General features: G+C 45.4%; 1 protein-coding gene and 1 non-coding gene across 3 annotated transcripts in view; both read right to left on the bottom strand.

Annotated features, from left to right (window-relative positions):
- Window positions 1-14,382, bottom strand: part of Zbtb46 (zinc finger and BTB domain containing 46) — a 73,969-nt gene that overhangs the window by 37,078 nt on the left and 22,509 nt on the right. For both annotated transcript variants that reach the window (XM_021154225.3, XM_085831468.1), the window contains exon 2: window positions 1,280-2,249. In XM_021154225.3, coding sequence (XP_021009884.2) covers window positions 1,280-2,216 — 937 coding nt within the window. In that variant the 5' untranslated portion in view covers window positions 2,217-2,249. The remainder of the gene's footprint in view (window positions 1-1,279; window positions 2,250-14,382) is intronic.
- LOC115030429 (U6 spliceosomal RNA) lies at window positions 3,848-3,950 on the bottom strand. The gene has a single exon (XR_003836032.1). It is a non-coding gene; the product is annotated as a U6 spliceosomal RNA (small nuclear RNA).

Below are 14,382 nucleotides of genomic sequence, written 5' to 3'. Positions count from 1 at the left end.
TGTTCTTGTAGAGGACCCATGTTTGACTCCCAACATCCATGTTGAGCAGCTCACATCTCCTTTTGGCCTCAGCGGATACCTGGAGTCATGTTCACATATAATCCCCATTCCCCCTCATGCACATGTAATTAAAAATAAAATAAATGATAAAAGTCTGGGCTGGAGAGACAGCTCAGCAGTTAAGAGTACTTGCCACTCCTCTGGAGGACCTGGGTTCAATTCCTAGCACCCACATGGCAGCTCACAACTGTCTGTAGCTCCAGTTACAGGAGATTCATTTCATCAGGAACGTGTGGTACATGTATCTGTGCATGCAGGTAAAATACCCACACACATAAAATAAAACAAATAAATCTTCACCAAAAGAAAAAAAAAGTTTTCAAAATCTAAGTATACGGGTGGTGGTATATGCATAGATGTTCACGGAAGCCAGATACATCAGACCTCTCTGAAGCTAGAGTTACAGGTGTTTGTGAGCTGCCAGACATGGATGCGAGGAATTGAACTGTAGTCCTCAGCAAGAGTAAAACGTGCTTGTGACAACTTGTGACATGAGACACATTCCTCCCTCAGTGTAAAGCTGTTTTCAGTTACAACATCCCAGTTTGAGGCAGCAAGAAACTGAAGACCAAGTACTACAAGAGCCAAGCCAAAGTCTGGGGTGGGGAACAGAGCTGAGACCCCCTCTAGTCTGACTCTGAGTGGCTCTGGCCATACCAAGGAAAGGTCCAATGCATGAAGAAAAGCAGCCAACTCAAAATGGACGAGCTTGCTCAACTGACTCCCTACTGTTCAGCGACAGATCCTACCATAGCTTATCTTGTTGGTTTCATGGAAGCTCCCTGCAGGCAGCTTCTGCATGCTAGAGCTGTACTGATGTGAAGGATACACCAGGATTGTTAGGGACCCAAAGTCATCTTAGCCTTTGAGTTATGCAGAGCATGTTCCCTGCAGTCATACTAATTCATGGCGTTAGAAGGTGACCATGGGCGGTGGCAGCACACACCTTTAATTCCAGAATTTAGGAGGCAGAGGCAAGTGGATCTCTGAGCTTGAGGCCAGCCTGGTATACAGAGTGAGTTCCAGGATAGCCAGGGCTATACAGAGAAACCTTGTCTTGGAAAAAAACAAAAATATAAATAAATAAATAAATAAATAAATGTGATTATAGGACGCCACTAGTGTGAACATGGGAATGTGCCACTTCACCAACATCCATGAGGTTATCAGCACAGTGACTTGGGCTGCCTACACCCAGCCTGTCGCAAGAAAGGCTTACTTGAGTCTCGGCTGCTGAAAGGCCATCCCGGTGTGGGTAGGAATGAAGGTACTGGAGAGCCAGCCTGACTGTCCTCCTCCACCTGCTGGGTGATGTGTCGGACAGTCTCTTTGTTTTTCCGATTCTTCCTCCGGCCTGTGGGCTGCCAGCCATCCCCAGAACCCTGTTCTGATAAAGAATTCTGTATTGCAGTGTCCTTGGAAGATGGAAGCTCACTCCCTCCATAATGTGATGGTGAAATCTGTTCTTCCTTGATGCGCAGAGAACCATAGCCTACATCTCCAGGCCACAAAGACTGTGAAGAAACATCATCAGGGCCATCAGCTTTGGGTTCCTGGTCCTCCTTCCCATAGCTGCTTCCTCCTTCATGACAGCTGGCAATGGCAGAGTCTCCAGAAGAATTGGCAGGACTTGTTCTCCGAGCCAACCATGGGGAGATACTCCTTCCAGCCATCACAGCTGAGATCAATGCCTCTGTACTGTTGCTGGCTGGGGTGCCAATCTCAAATTCTGAGAGTTCATCTGAGGCATCTGACTTTATGCTGATGTCCAGTGCAGCCTTGATGAAATCATGGCAGGCCTGCACAATGTCAGTCATCTGTAGGAAGCTGGCAGCTGACATCACCTCGATGACATTCCTACTGGTGAGAGCCAGGTGGGCAGAGTACATGAAGTCAATAATGGCCTTGAAGCCCTGGGCTGTAACAATGTCCAAGTGAGTGACGGTGGCCTGGTCAGATGTCTTCTGTACCTGGCAGTAGAGCGTCTTAAAGTAGCGGCTGCTCCCAAGCAAGACGTTCTTATGTGCCTTGAAGACCTTGCCCTCCACCACGACGCACGCATCACAGAGGACTCCGTGCTGCCTCTGCTCATTGAGCTCTCGAAGCAGATGCCGGTAGTGAGAAGTGATTTCCATATCTTCCTTTCGGTTGTTCATCTGGGAGTCTTGCTGCTGTGTCTTCTATAGACTCTGTGGGGAGAAGAAGAGAACAGTTACCCACACATAAAACCATTTGCTGTGAAATGAGTCAAGGTAAATGGCAGCCATGGACATGCAGAGGGTCAGCACCCACCCAGCACCCAGGTTGCCAAGCCAGGACAGAGTGGAGACAAATGCTGACAGCAGCCATCATCATCACAGGCTCTGCAGCACAGATGTGTTAAGGAAGTATGAGGTCATGAAAATGGCAGGTGGGCACCAGCCCTGTCCCTGGGCAAGACATCTGAAGAACTTCTAGAACCATAATGGACTTGAAGTTCAAGACAGATTTCTGCATACAACAGCTAAAATATTCAGATAAAATAAAGCTACCCATAGTAGACAAAGTTGTTTTCTCACCCAAACTGAAAAACTAGGTTCAACAATCTAGCCTGCAGTCTCCATCCCTCTCATTTGATGAAACATACTTTAAAATAAAGCCAAGCAGTACTGGTGCATGCCTTTAATCACAAGACTCAGAAGGCAGAGGCAGATGGATCTCTGAGTTTGAAGCCAGCCTGGTCTACAGAGGGAGTTCCAGGACAGCCAGGGCTATATGAAGAAACCTTATCTTGAAAAACCAAAACCAAAATAAAATAATAAATAAATAAAAATAAACCCCAACCCCAACCCCATACAGAGCAAGAATTCACAGCAGACAAACACAGAATTAGACCCAAAAATTTTCCAAATTTCTGGATTTATACAGCTGCAGAGGTTCTGCTTATGGCTATTCACTGTCCATCCCCTGGGCTGGGCTTGACCACAGCTCAGCTCATCAGGGGCTTCCAGAGTCCAAGGAACATAGAAAAAGCAATTATATTCTAGTTTGCCCTTCAACAAAGACAGGCCTACAACAAGAACCATGGAATACACGGTGACTCTCCTGACTCAGTCACTCTTACCATTTGTCACACTATATCCACTGTGGCTGCTGTAACCCAGGCTGCCACACTAAAGTCTGGATTAAAAAAAAAAAATCAACCCCTGTTGCTTTGTTCCCAGCCTTGGGTGCTGCTGGCCAACTCTGGTGTTCTGTGGCTTGTGGCAACATCATTCCATCTCTACCTGTGTGCTCTCTGGGTCCAAATTTCCTCTTTCTGTAAGGACACCCCTCCTAGTGGAACCCAGAGCCTCCCCAAATGACCTCATCTTCATTAATTATATCTACAACAATAATATTCCCAAAGGCGGTTACATTCTGAGGTGCTGGGGGTGGTCAGAATTTTGACACTTGAATTATTTAAGGGTAAATCCAACCCCTAAGACTGCCTGAAAAGGGCAAAGCCATTACACAGCCTCATTTGCCCCCTTTAAACACTCCACATCCCCACCAGATCAGCAAATGGCTGTGCTCACTTGAAATGACAAACTCTTAGAAAGGAGTTACACTAGATGGAATCCTCTCAGCAGCTTCCTATGAGAGGGGCTACCATGCAATAAGTTCCTGTCCCTCTAGGGAGGACAGGGACTTATTTTATCTTTTCATTCTGGTATTGTTGGAGACTGACCCCAGGGCTTCATATATGCTTTGGAAGTATTTTATTTATTGCAGAGCTATAACTCCAGCCTTTTTTTTTTTTTACCCTCTAAATATGGAACAATTCACAGATTTGTATGTCATCCTTATACAGAGGCCATACTAATCTCTGTATTATTCTCATGCTGCTAAAACAAGTGCGCTAGGCCCTTTTTTTAGAGTATCACCATATATTTCGAGGTTAAATTCTCAGGTCCTCCAGCGTCTGCCTCCTGAGAGCTAGGATCACAGGTATGCACCACCAGGCCCAGCACCATCTCTTCTTGACTAACTGAAATGTGCTTCATCACTGTACCCTCCCCAAGCCACCACCTGAAATAACCTGCCAAACATCCCCAGGGGGGAATCAGTAACTCTGTGTTCCATCTCATCTCACAGGCTGGGAGAATAAAACAGGAAACCCTTCCCTTTCCTCAGATCCCTTTCCCAACTCCTGCCCCTCACTCACAGTAAGGTTCCCAGCTTTCTTCTCATCTGACCTGAGAGTGTACGTAGACTGTCCCACCCTCGTCTGTCTTCCTTCTGCTGATGGCAGTACAGGTGCATCTGCAGAGTCCAAATTTGCCAGCCTAAGTTCCCACTGACATCGCAGAAAACTATCTCCTCATGCTCAGGAATAAACTCCAGCAGGCCCCTGGGCAGGTTCTAAGGGAACGGCTTTGAACAAGAAGACCTTCCTTATCCTATCTTATCTGTTTCAAGTGTTCCTACTGTGCATCAGCCCTACCACACTGGCATGAATGCCAAATTTCCCAACAGGTAACCAAGAAGGTAGTGACCTGTACTCAGGACTGGCCATAGGGAGCGTGTGTTCACAGACTGAACAAGTCAACACCCCGAGTTCACCAGAGCCCTGAGGGCAGGTGTCACTTCCAGATACCAACCCTCATGTTTTGGTTGAGGTGTGGCTTTATTCTTCACATTCGGCTTTACCTCTCTCAGATTAACTCATGTTGAAGGAGGAATCAAAGCTTATTTCAAATGGAAGAAATCACCTAAATTAGTATCAGCTGATGCCTATAGTCCACAGCAAGTGACAGTCAAGTGACAGGGGACATCAGAAACTTTAAGTACCCTACATTCAAACCAGGAAGTGTATGTTTCATTATTTATCTATTTACTTTAGACATGACCTCACTATGTAGCTTTGGCTGGCCTGAAACTCACGATTTAGACCAAACTGGCCTCAAACTCAGAGACCCGGTTGCCTCTGCCTCCCAAGTGCTGGGATTAAAGGCATGAGCCACCACTGCCCAGCAAACTTGGGTCTTGTAAAAGAATACTGTCTACTCTTAACTGCTGAGCCGTCTTTCCATCCCCCATAATAGATTCTTAGGGCTGGAGATAGGACTTAGTAGTAGATGATTAGTATGTGTAAAAACCTGGGTTCCATCTCTAGCACAGAAAGAAAAGAGCAAGGGAGAAGGGGGGAAGGGGGATAAATATGAATTAAGGATTTTTAAAGATTTATTTATTTATTATATGTAAGTACACTGTAGCTGTCCTCAGATACTCCAGAAGAGGGCATCAGATTTCATTACGGATGGTTGTGAGCCACCATGTGGTTGCTGGGACTGAACTCGGGACCTTCGGAAGAGCAGTCGGCGCTCTTAACCACTGAGCCATCTCGCCAGCCCAGGTTTGCATTTCTAAAATAATTTCAACATAAGCTGAAAATTACTAATGTATTATCATCCTATCGGAAACGTAAAGTCAGCAGTATGTTCGTAGTTTTTGTGGTAAGAAAAGGGATACATTTTTATTTAGGAGAAGAGTCCGTTGTAACTGAAAGGGTAAAGAGATGATCTTTTGGAGGTCCGTATGTCATGGGGATGCACAGGACAGGCAGTTTCTCAAAGCCCAAGAGATTTGACAGGACTGATTTAGGTTTCTCAACAGCAAAAGGACATTTGTGGATGTCATGCCAACTTCATCAAAGCAGAATTATGGCAGCTGCTCATCTGCTTCTAGTGGCTTTTGACAACTGTGTTTTGGAACTGAAAACTTATTGCACTGGGCACCTGGGAGTGGTATTATATAGTAATCTGACAACAAGCTCAGCTACCTACATCTCTATGGAGAGGAGGATAGACAACTACCCTGGTGACCTGCTCATGAGACACACCCCTGCAAATGACAAGAAGAACCTGTGTTGTGGTACTGCAGTGAGAATTTTGATTTCTTTAAAACACACACACACACACACACACACACACACACACAGTAATGTGCTTTCATTTTAATCCCAGGTGTGGGTGCATGGAGCTGCTTCTGACTGACTTCAGCAGCTGCCTGTGATTTGCCTCGTGCTCTAGCAGAATTATGATTTTGTCAGCTGCAGATAGTTGCTGCAATTGTGTGATGCCTGGAATTGTGGGTAATTTTCAAAGGGTCTATGGATGTTGGGCCCTGAGAGGAGAGGTGGGAGCTGATAGTTGTTGCTGGTCACTGTTTGTTAAGTAGTCATGCACAAAGAAAAAACAAGAAGAAATTAGATATCCTGATGGTGAAGATCAAATTTGCCCCAAGAAACTCAATACCCCTAATCAGCAGGAAGTAGATATTGCTCCCCGTTCCAACCCTTGACTTTATTCAGGGGTCTCTTTCCTTTCCTCTCTATCCTTTTTCCTTCTTATCTAGTGCTAGGGGATTTAAAGGGTGGAAGGAAAAGGGGAGAAGAAAGAAGAACCCACAAAGTAGCTAAAACCAGTAACATTAGATAGAGAAGCACCTTGCTATCACAAGGACAAGATGCCAAATTAGTATAAGAAAGGGTCGAAGGTTTGGGGAGACATGGACTTGCTTGGGGTGGATGCTACCACACTATTCTGATGATATAGAAGAATCATAAACTTCAGTGGCTTTTCTTCCCCTACAAATTCTCTGGTACCTGCTTTATCCACAACTCATTTACTTTAAGATACTTCGGGATTTTGTTGGTTGTTTATTTTGTGAGACAGGGTAGGGTCTCTCTATGCCATCCTGGCTGTCCCGGAATTCACTATGTAGACCAGGCTAGTCTTGAACTCAGAGAGATTCCCCTGCTTCTGTTTCTTGAGTGCTGGGACTAAAGTTGAGAGCTGACAAGGACCTGTGAAATTTTCCACTCAAACTCTCAGGACACTGTGAACAGTGCAAATATATCCATGACTCCAAAGAATGGAGGGTGGCAGCTGAAGGGCCTGTCTTTGCCAGCCAATAAGGTGTCTGACCTTTCTGTGAGTGTCACTTTAAACCACAGACCCAATAGAACAAGAGGAGTTTAACTCCACGCCAAAACTGAGGAAAACCGTTACACTGGAGTCTCCAGTCGGTGCCCACACACCCAAACAGAGACAGCAAGTGTATTCAAGCCAGGCAGTGAGGTCATGGGACCCAACATCTCCAACAAAAGAAACCACGTGCAAACATGAATCCCTCAGATGTGAGAGGCAGGAGTGTGAGGTGCGGTGTTGCTGGGGGGGGGGGGGGGCGGAAATGACAGGCACACTTGCTCAGTCATGTGCAGCCTTCACTTTCCAACCATGAGGGTCCTACCCTGGCAGGAACAGAACTATGTCTACCCAACACTGATGGTAAAGGGTCCTCGGTCATAAAAAGTTATAAGCAGGGCCGAAGAGATGTCTCAGAGGTTAAAAGCATTTGCCACTCTTTTTTAAAAAAGATTTATTTATTTATTATGTCTAAGTACACTATAGCTGTCTTCAGATACACCAGAGAGGCCATCAGATCTCATTACAGATGGTTGTGAGCCACCATGTGGTTGCTGGGATTTGAACTCAGGACCTTTGGAAGAGCAGTCAGCGCTCTTAACCGCTGAGCCATCTCTCCAGCCCGCATTTGCTACTCTTGAATAGGATCTGAGTTTGTTTCCCAGCACCTGGCAACACCTTTAACTACAGCTCCAAGGAACCTGATGCCCTCTTCAGGCCTTCTTGGGCTTGCAATGGTATATATTCACATACACATACATGTAAATAAAAATAATAAATAAAAAACTTTTTTTTTTCAATTCACAGACTACATGAAGCTCAAGAAGAAGGAAGACCAAAGTGTGGATGGTTTGGTCCTTCTTAGAAGGGGGAACAAAATACTCACAGGAGGAAATACAGAGACAAAGTGTGGAGCAGAGACTGAAGGAAAGGCCATCCAGAGACTGCCCCACTTAGGGCTCCATCGCATGCACTGTTACCAAACCCAGACACTACTGTGGATGCCAAGAAGTGCTTGCTGACAGGAGCCTGATATAGTTGTCTCCTGAGAGGCTCTGCCAGTGCCTGACAAATACAGATGCAGACTGAGCATGGGATCCCTGATGAGGAGATAGAGAAAGTATTGAAGGAACTTAAGGGTTTTGCAACCCCATAGGAAGAACAACAATATCAACCAACCAGACACCCCTTCTCCCAGAGCTCCCAGGGACTAAACCACCAACCAAAGAGTACACATGGAGGGACCCATGGCTCCAGCCGCATATGTAGCAGAGGATGGCCTTGTTGGGCATCTATGGGAGGAGAAGTCCTTGGTTCTGTGAAAGTTTGGTGCCCCAGTGTAGGGGAATGCCAGGGCAGGGAGGCTGCGGGAGTGGGTGGGTGGGGGAACACCCTCAGAGAAGCAGGGGGAGAGGGGTGGGTCGGGGGTTTCTTAGGGGGAAACTGGGAAAGGGGATAACATTTGAAATGTAAATGTTATGTTTGAAAATATCCAATAAAAAACAAAAAGAAAAAATTAATGTAAGCAAAACAATAAAAAAATAAAATGTAAACAAAGAAAATATAAGTTTATGAATTTTTAAGGACTTTATTTTATGTCACAAATATTAGTTTTCATATAAAGTAAATGTAAAATATGATTTAAAAAAAGTTACAAGCAAGACCTATCCTACTAGAGATGGGATACCTACTATCCGCCCCAGTCTCTCATGTGATGATTGATGCCCATAGGAAAAGGCCAAACAGCACACCTTAAAATGCACAAAACACTTCCAGGCACTGACTTAATTTGCTGCTTGACGTATTGAGGTAAGGAACAGACTGGGTAGAGTGTTTCATTTGGCCCTATAGAGCTCTTCCATGAAACTAATGATTTTAATGAAAATGTCAAACCCTGACTAGACTAGTAGAACATGCCTACAGTCCCAGAACTAAAGAAGTAGAAGCAAGATTTCATGTTCAAAGTCAGCTTCAACAAAGTCTCAACAAAGTCTGGATATAATTTAGATCTAGTGTTCCTGTCACATCCCAACATGCTGGTTCTAGGCACTTTCACACTCAGGGCTGGTGACCTAGAGACTCACTCATTACCAGCAACTTCAAGTCACTCCCTACTAGCTGGGCTCCAATAGTGCCACAGAAGCCTTAGGTTCAGGATCTTCTCCCTGGGCACATTCCTGAAAACAACAACAACAACAACACCTCTCTATCGCTTTTCTCGGGTTTCTCTGTATAGCCCTGGCTGTCCTGGAACTCACTCTGTAGACCAGGCTGGCCTCGAACTCAGAAATCCTCCTGCCTCTGCCTCCTAAATTCTAAGTGCTGGGATTAAAGGCATGCACCACCACTGCCCGATTGGATATTTTCTTTATTTACATTTCAAATGCTATCCCCTTTCCCGGTACCCCCCCCCCAGAAGCCCCCTATCCCATCCTCCCTCCCCCTGCTTCTATGAGGGTGTTCCTCCACCCACCCACCCACTCCTACCTTCCAACCCTCAATTCCCCTACCCTGGGGAAGCCTTCATAGGACCAAGGACCTCTCCTCCCATTGATGCCTGACAAGGCCATCCTCTGCTACAGATCAGCTGGAGCCATGTGTACTCCTTTGTTGATGGCTTAGTCCCTGGGAGCTCTGGGTTTTGGGTTTTTTTTTTTTTAAGATTTATTTATTTATTTTATGTATATATGAGTACAGACACACCAGAAGATGGTTTTAGATCCAATTACAGCTGGTTGTGAGCCATCATGTGGTAGCTGAGAATTGAACTCATGACCTTCGGAATAGCAGCCAGTGTTCTCAACCACTGAACCATTTCTCTAGCCTCCCCCGATCCCTTTTAAAGTGGGTTTTGTTTTTTTTTTTTAATGTATATGAGTACACCATTGCTCTCTTCAGACACACCAGAAAAGGGCATCAGATCCCATCACAGATGGTTGTGAGCCACCATGTGGCTGCTGGGAATTGAACTTAGGACCTCTGGAAGAGCAGTGGGGGCTCTTAACTGCTGGGCCATCTCTCTAGCCCCTCTGTTGTTCTGAATGACACTTCAGATATAAACATTCCTCTCAAACATCAAACACTTTGACCACATGCAAACTTCATCTCACTTTTTTTTCTCACATCTGACTTAACTGCAGTTAAACATTTTATTTGAAATTTCCTTTACGTACAGGGAATGAAGCTTGCTCAGCATGTTTTTCCAGGCCTTGAATTCAATCTCCAGCATCATAAAATAATAGTGATGACGATAGTAATAAAAACACCAATTAAAAAATGTTTTTGCTGGGCACGCAAGATGGTTCAGCAGGTAAGAGAACTGACTGCTCTTCTGAAGGTCCTGAGTTCAAATCACAGCAACCACGTGGTGTCTCACAACCATCTGTAATGAGATCTGACGCCCTCTTCTGGTATGTCTGAAGACAGCTACAGTATACCTATTTATGATAATAAATAAATCTTCCTTCTTAGAAAGGGGAACAAAATACCCATGGAAGGAGTTACAGAGACAAAGTATGGAGCAGAGACTGAAGGAATGACCACGCAGTGTCTGCCTCACCTGGGGATGCTTCCCATATACAACCACCAAGCCCAGACACTATTGTGGATGCCAACAAGAGCTTGCTGACAGGAGCCTGATATAGTTGTCTCCTGAGAGGCTCTGCCAGTGCCTGACAAATACAGGAGTGAATGCTCACAGCTATCCATTGGACGGGGCACAGGGTCCCCAATGAAGGAGCTAGAGAAAGGACCCAAAGAGCTGAAGGAGTTTGCAAGCCCCAAGGAGGAACAATATGAACTAACCAGTACCCCCAGAGCTGCCTGGGACTAAACCACCAACCAAAGAAAACACATGGTGAGACTCATGGCTCTAGTTGCATATGTAGCAGAGGATGACCTAGTCAGTCATCAATGGGAGGAGAGGCCCTTAGTCCTGGGAAGGTTCTATGCCCCAGTATAGGGGGAATGCCAGGGCCAGGAAGCAGGTGTGGGTGGGTTGGTGAGCAGGGAGAGGGGGGAGGGAATAGGGGGCTTTTGGAGGGGAAACCAGGAAAGGGGGTAACATTTGAAATCTAAATAAAGAAAATATCTAATAAATAAATAGTAAGTAAATCTTTGGGCCGGCACAAACAGGGACTGAGTAAGCAGGGCCAACCGAAGCTAACAGAGATCCTAAAATTCAATTCCCAACAATCACATGAAGGCTCACAATCATCTGTACAGCTACAGTGTACTCATATACATAAAATAAATAAATCAATCTTTTTAAAAAAAAAAAAAAGTGTTTTTGCTTAAAAATGTCACAAATAGGTCTCAAAGCCCAACTATTCAGATTCTTTTGCCAGTGACCCACAGACCCTATGGACTTGGAAGAGACTATGGGTACAAAGACTTCTCTCATGATCACTTTTCTACAACTCTTAGGGAAAAACATTATGACAAATATGGCACAGAAAAGATACATCAATGACTAAACTCAGCCACCAGCAAGACACAAACGTAAACCCCGAGAGGCCCCTGCACACCCACTAGAGCCGCCACAATCACAATGGCCAGACACGAAAGCAATGGGAAGCTTCATACGCTGCTGAGGGGAATAAGGATGGACACAGTCATTTTTTAGTGACCTGGCAGTATCTTGAAGAGCAGAGCCAGATTATAGATGCCTATAATTCCAGCATTCATGAGGTCGGGGCAGGAGGGTCATAAGTTCAAAGTCAGCTAGAGCAAGATCTTACTATAAAACAAGATCTTGTCTCAAAACATCAAAATAGACGACAAAAATGTCCAATGCCACATAATCATGACTTAAAGTCAGAACCAATGAAATCCAAGGATGACCAAAAAGATGTGTGCATAAATATCAGTTCCACTCAACAGCTGCATTTGAAAATGGCCCGGATGCCCTTCAAGAGGTGAAGAGACAGAACCAAGAGAACACCCATCAACAGATCCTCTCATCAAAAGAAGGGATGTCTGTGACTCTAGTACAGGCCTGTATTCCTGAAGCGATGCCCTGCACACCCTGACGGTTCCCACCACAGAAGGATGGCTGCTAACATAAGTGTATTGATTCGAGGAAGCTAAACCAAAGGAGGGCAAGCTCAAGAAGAGCTTGAGGAGGTCCAAGCCTGAGATGAAATGAGGGAGGAGTAGTGAAAAGCTCATAGGAAACGTCTGATAGAATAAAGAATCATCAAATTACACTTTATGCAACTGCAGTTTGAGATGTGTATGTGTGTGTATGTGTGTGTGTGTGTTTGTGTGTGTGTATATGTGTGTGCATGTATGTCTGTGTGTGTATGTATACAAATGATACTTCAATACAGCTGATGAAAAAATTGGCAACCCAGGGGCTCATGTTAAGTATTCACAGCTGAGCTACATACCATCAGCACCCATTTATTTAATTATTTTTATTCTAAGACAGGATCTTACTCAGTTGTCCGTGTTGTCCTATAACTTTTTCCCCCTTTGGTTTTTCCAAGACAGGGTTTCTCTGTGTAGCCCTGGATGTCCTGGAACTCATTCTGTTGACCAGGCTGCCCTCGAACTCAAGAGATCCACCTGCCTCCACCTCCAGTGTGCTGGGAGCTTGCACCACCACCTATCTTAACCTAGCAAGGATGACAGGTGTGCTCTACGATGTCTGGCAGAGAATTCTGTAAAGTTCTTGTTCAGCTGTGATAGGCTGAATTGTGCCCCCAAACTTATGTAAATTCCACAGAATGTGACCATATTTGGAAATAGGTCATCCTGATGTAATTAGTTAGGGGAAGGCCATGAGCACTGGGGCCTGATCCCACATGATTAATATTAATGCCTTTTTGAGAAGGGAAAGCAGAGAGCATCTGTACAGACTCTGCCAAGTCACGGGCTCAGGAGCAAAGTTCCCAGTACTTTCATAAATGCAGCCTGTCAGGACCAAGGGAGCAGAAAGTTCTGTGACTCACAAATTCAAGCTGTGGCATTTGTGACAGCCATACGACACTTCTACCAAGTAGCCACCCAATACCAGGGAAAGCAAAGGCTGCCCTGCTTAATCTCTCCCAGAAAAAAAAAATATCCCTCTACATAGTCCTGTCCTGGGCTCGGTCAGTCCTCTCCACACAGATATTTAAAGGGCTCATTTTTCTCCTGAAAAACACAAGGTGAAGCCCCAAATGACATGACATGGCTGCATAAAGTGAATTCCACTACAGCATAGTTTTGCTCCTCACAGAAGTACTTTAAAAAGTTAAATAAGCACCAGGCATGGTGGTGAACACCTGTAATTCTGAGTACTAACTCAGGAGGCTGAGGCAGGAGGATTCAAAGTGTGAAACTAACTGGGGCTCTGTGTTAAGTTCAAAGCTGGAAAGAGAGAGGTTGGCAGGAGATGGAGGAGGGGGAGGGGAGGGGGAGGGAGAGGGAGATTAAATGAACTCCTGACTGGAAAGCAATACTCCAAAATGCATTAACTGATTAACTGTCATAAGACAATGAGACAGGGGCCTCACCCACATTTTCTCCTGGGAACAGAAACTGGTTCATCACCCAGTGGAGAACTTTGCTTCCACTCTGCAGCCAGTGAGATCTGATGAAACACAAACCTGTACCTGCTGCCTGCCCACTCCTCTTCCCCATACACCACTTGCCCTTCCCTCTTCCTCTCGGTGCTACCCTTTCTCAGTTCCCTCTGCACCGGCCTGGCTTCTCAAACTGGGGCTACCTTGTTCCTCCCTCTTTGACCTGCTTTATGTCACATCCTCTCTAAGGGGTGCACCCCACCCAGATCACTTTGGTTGCTTCTCCTTTCTCACTATCTTATGATAATATTGGTTAATTTTTTGGAGTATTTCTTTTCAGTTAGGGGTTTGTTTAATTTTCTTCCCTTCTTGCTTTGCCTGTCCCTCTCCCCAGGACTCAGGCCATTGAAGACCATTTGGGTAGCAAGAGAGGGGCTCTAAGTCTCAACAGCACCATCCAGCTCCAGCCAGGTAGGTAAGCCTTGATGTTGCAGCTGAGCCTGTAGCAGAACTGGGTGGAGGCCATGATCATCCCAGCTGTCAGGCCAACTCCAGCTTGAGAAAGGACCAGACAGTACAGAAGAATAGAGAACGCAAAAGAGACAGAAAACAGCTTCCAAGTGAAAGGTGGTAGGTGGTTTTACAAGCCATCACTGTGAGATTCGAAACCTTGAATGGCCCTTCCTACTGTGACCCTCCCTGTGATTGCTACTAATAGAATAAGACTAAAGCAACTCCCCAACAGTCTTTCCTGGGCCTCCAGGAATGGAGAAAAACTGACCACCCAGCATCCTGCTAAGGACCATGTCATTAAGTAGTGTGTGTGGCAATTCTGGCCCAGAGTATCCCCCCTTTGCAAAGCT

Source organism: Mus caroli, unplaced genomic scaffold (assembly GCF_978045245.1).
Source record: "Mus caroli unplaced genomic scaffold, Mus_caroli_1 scaffold_2, whole genome shotgun sequence".
Lineage (NCBI taxonomy): Eukaryota > Metazoa > Chordata > Mammalia > Rodentia > Muridae > Mus > Mus caroli.
The sequence above is the reverse complement of the archived record's forward strand: the minus strand, read 5'-3'. Positions and strand labels throughout refer to the sequence as shown.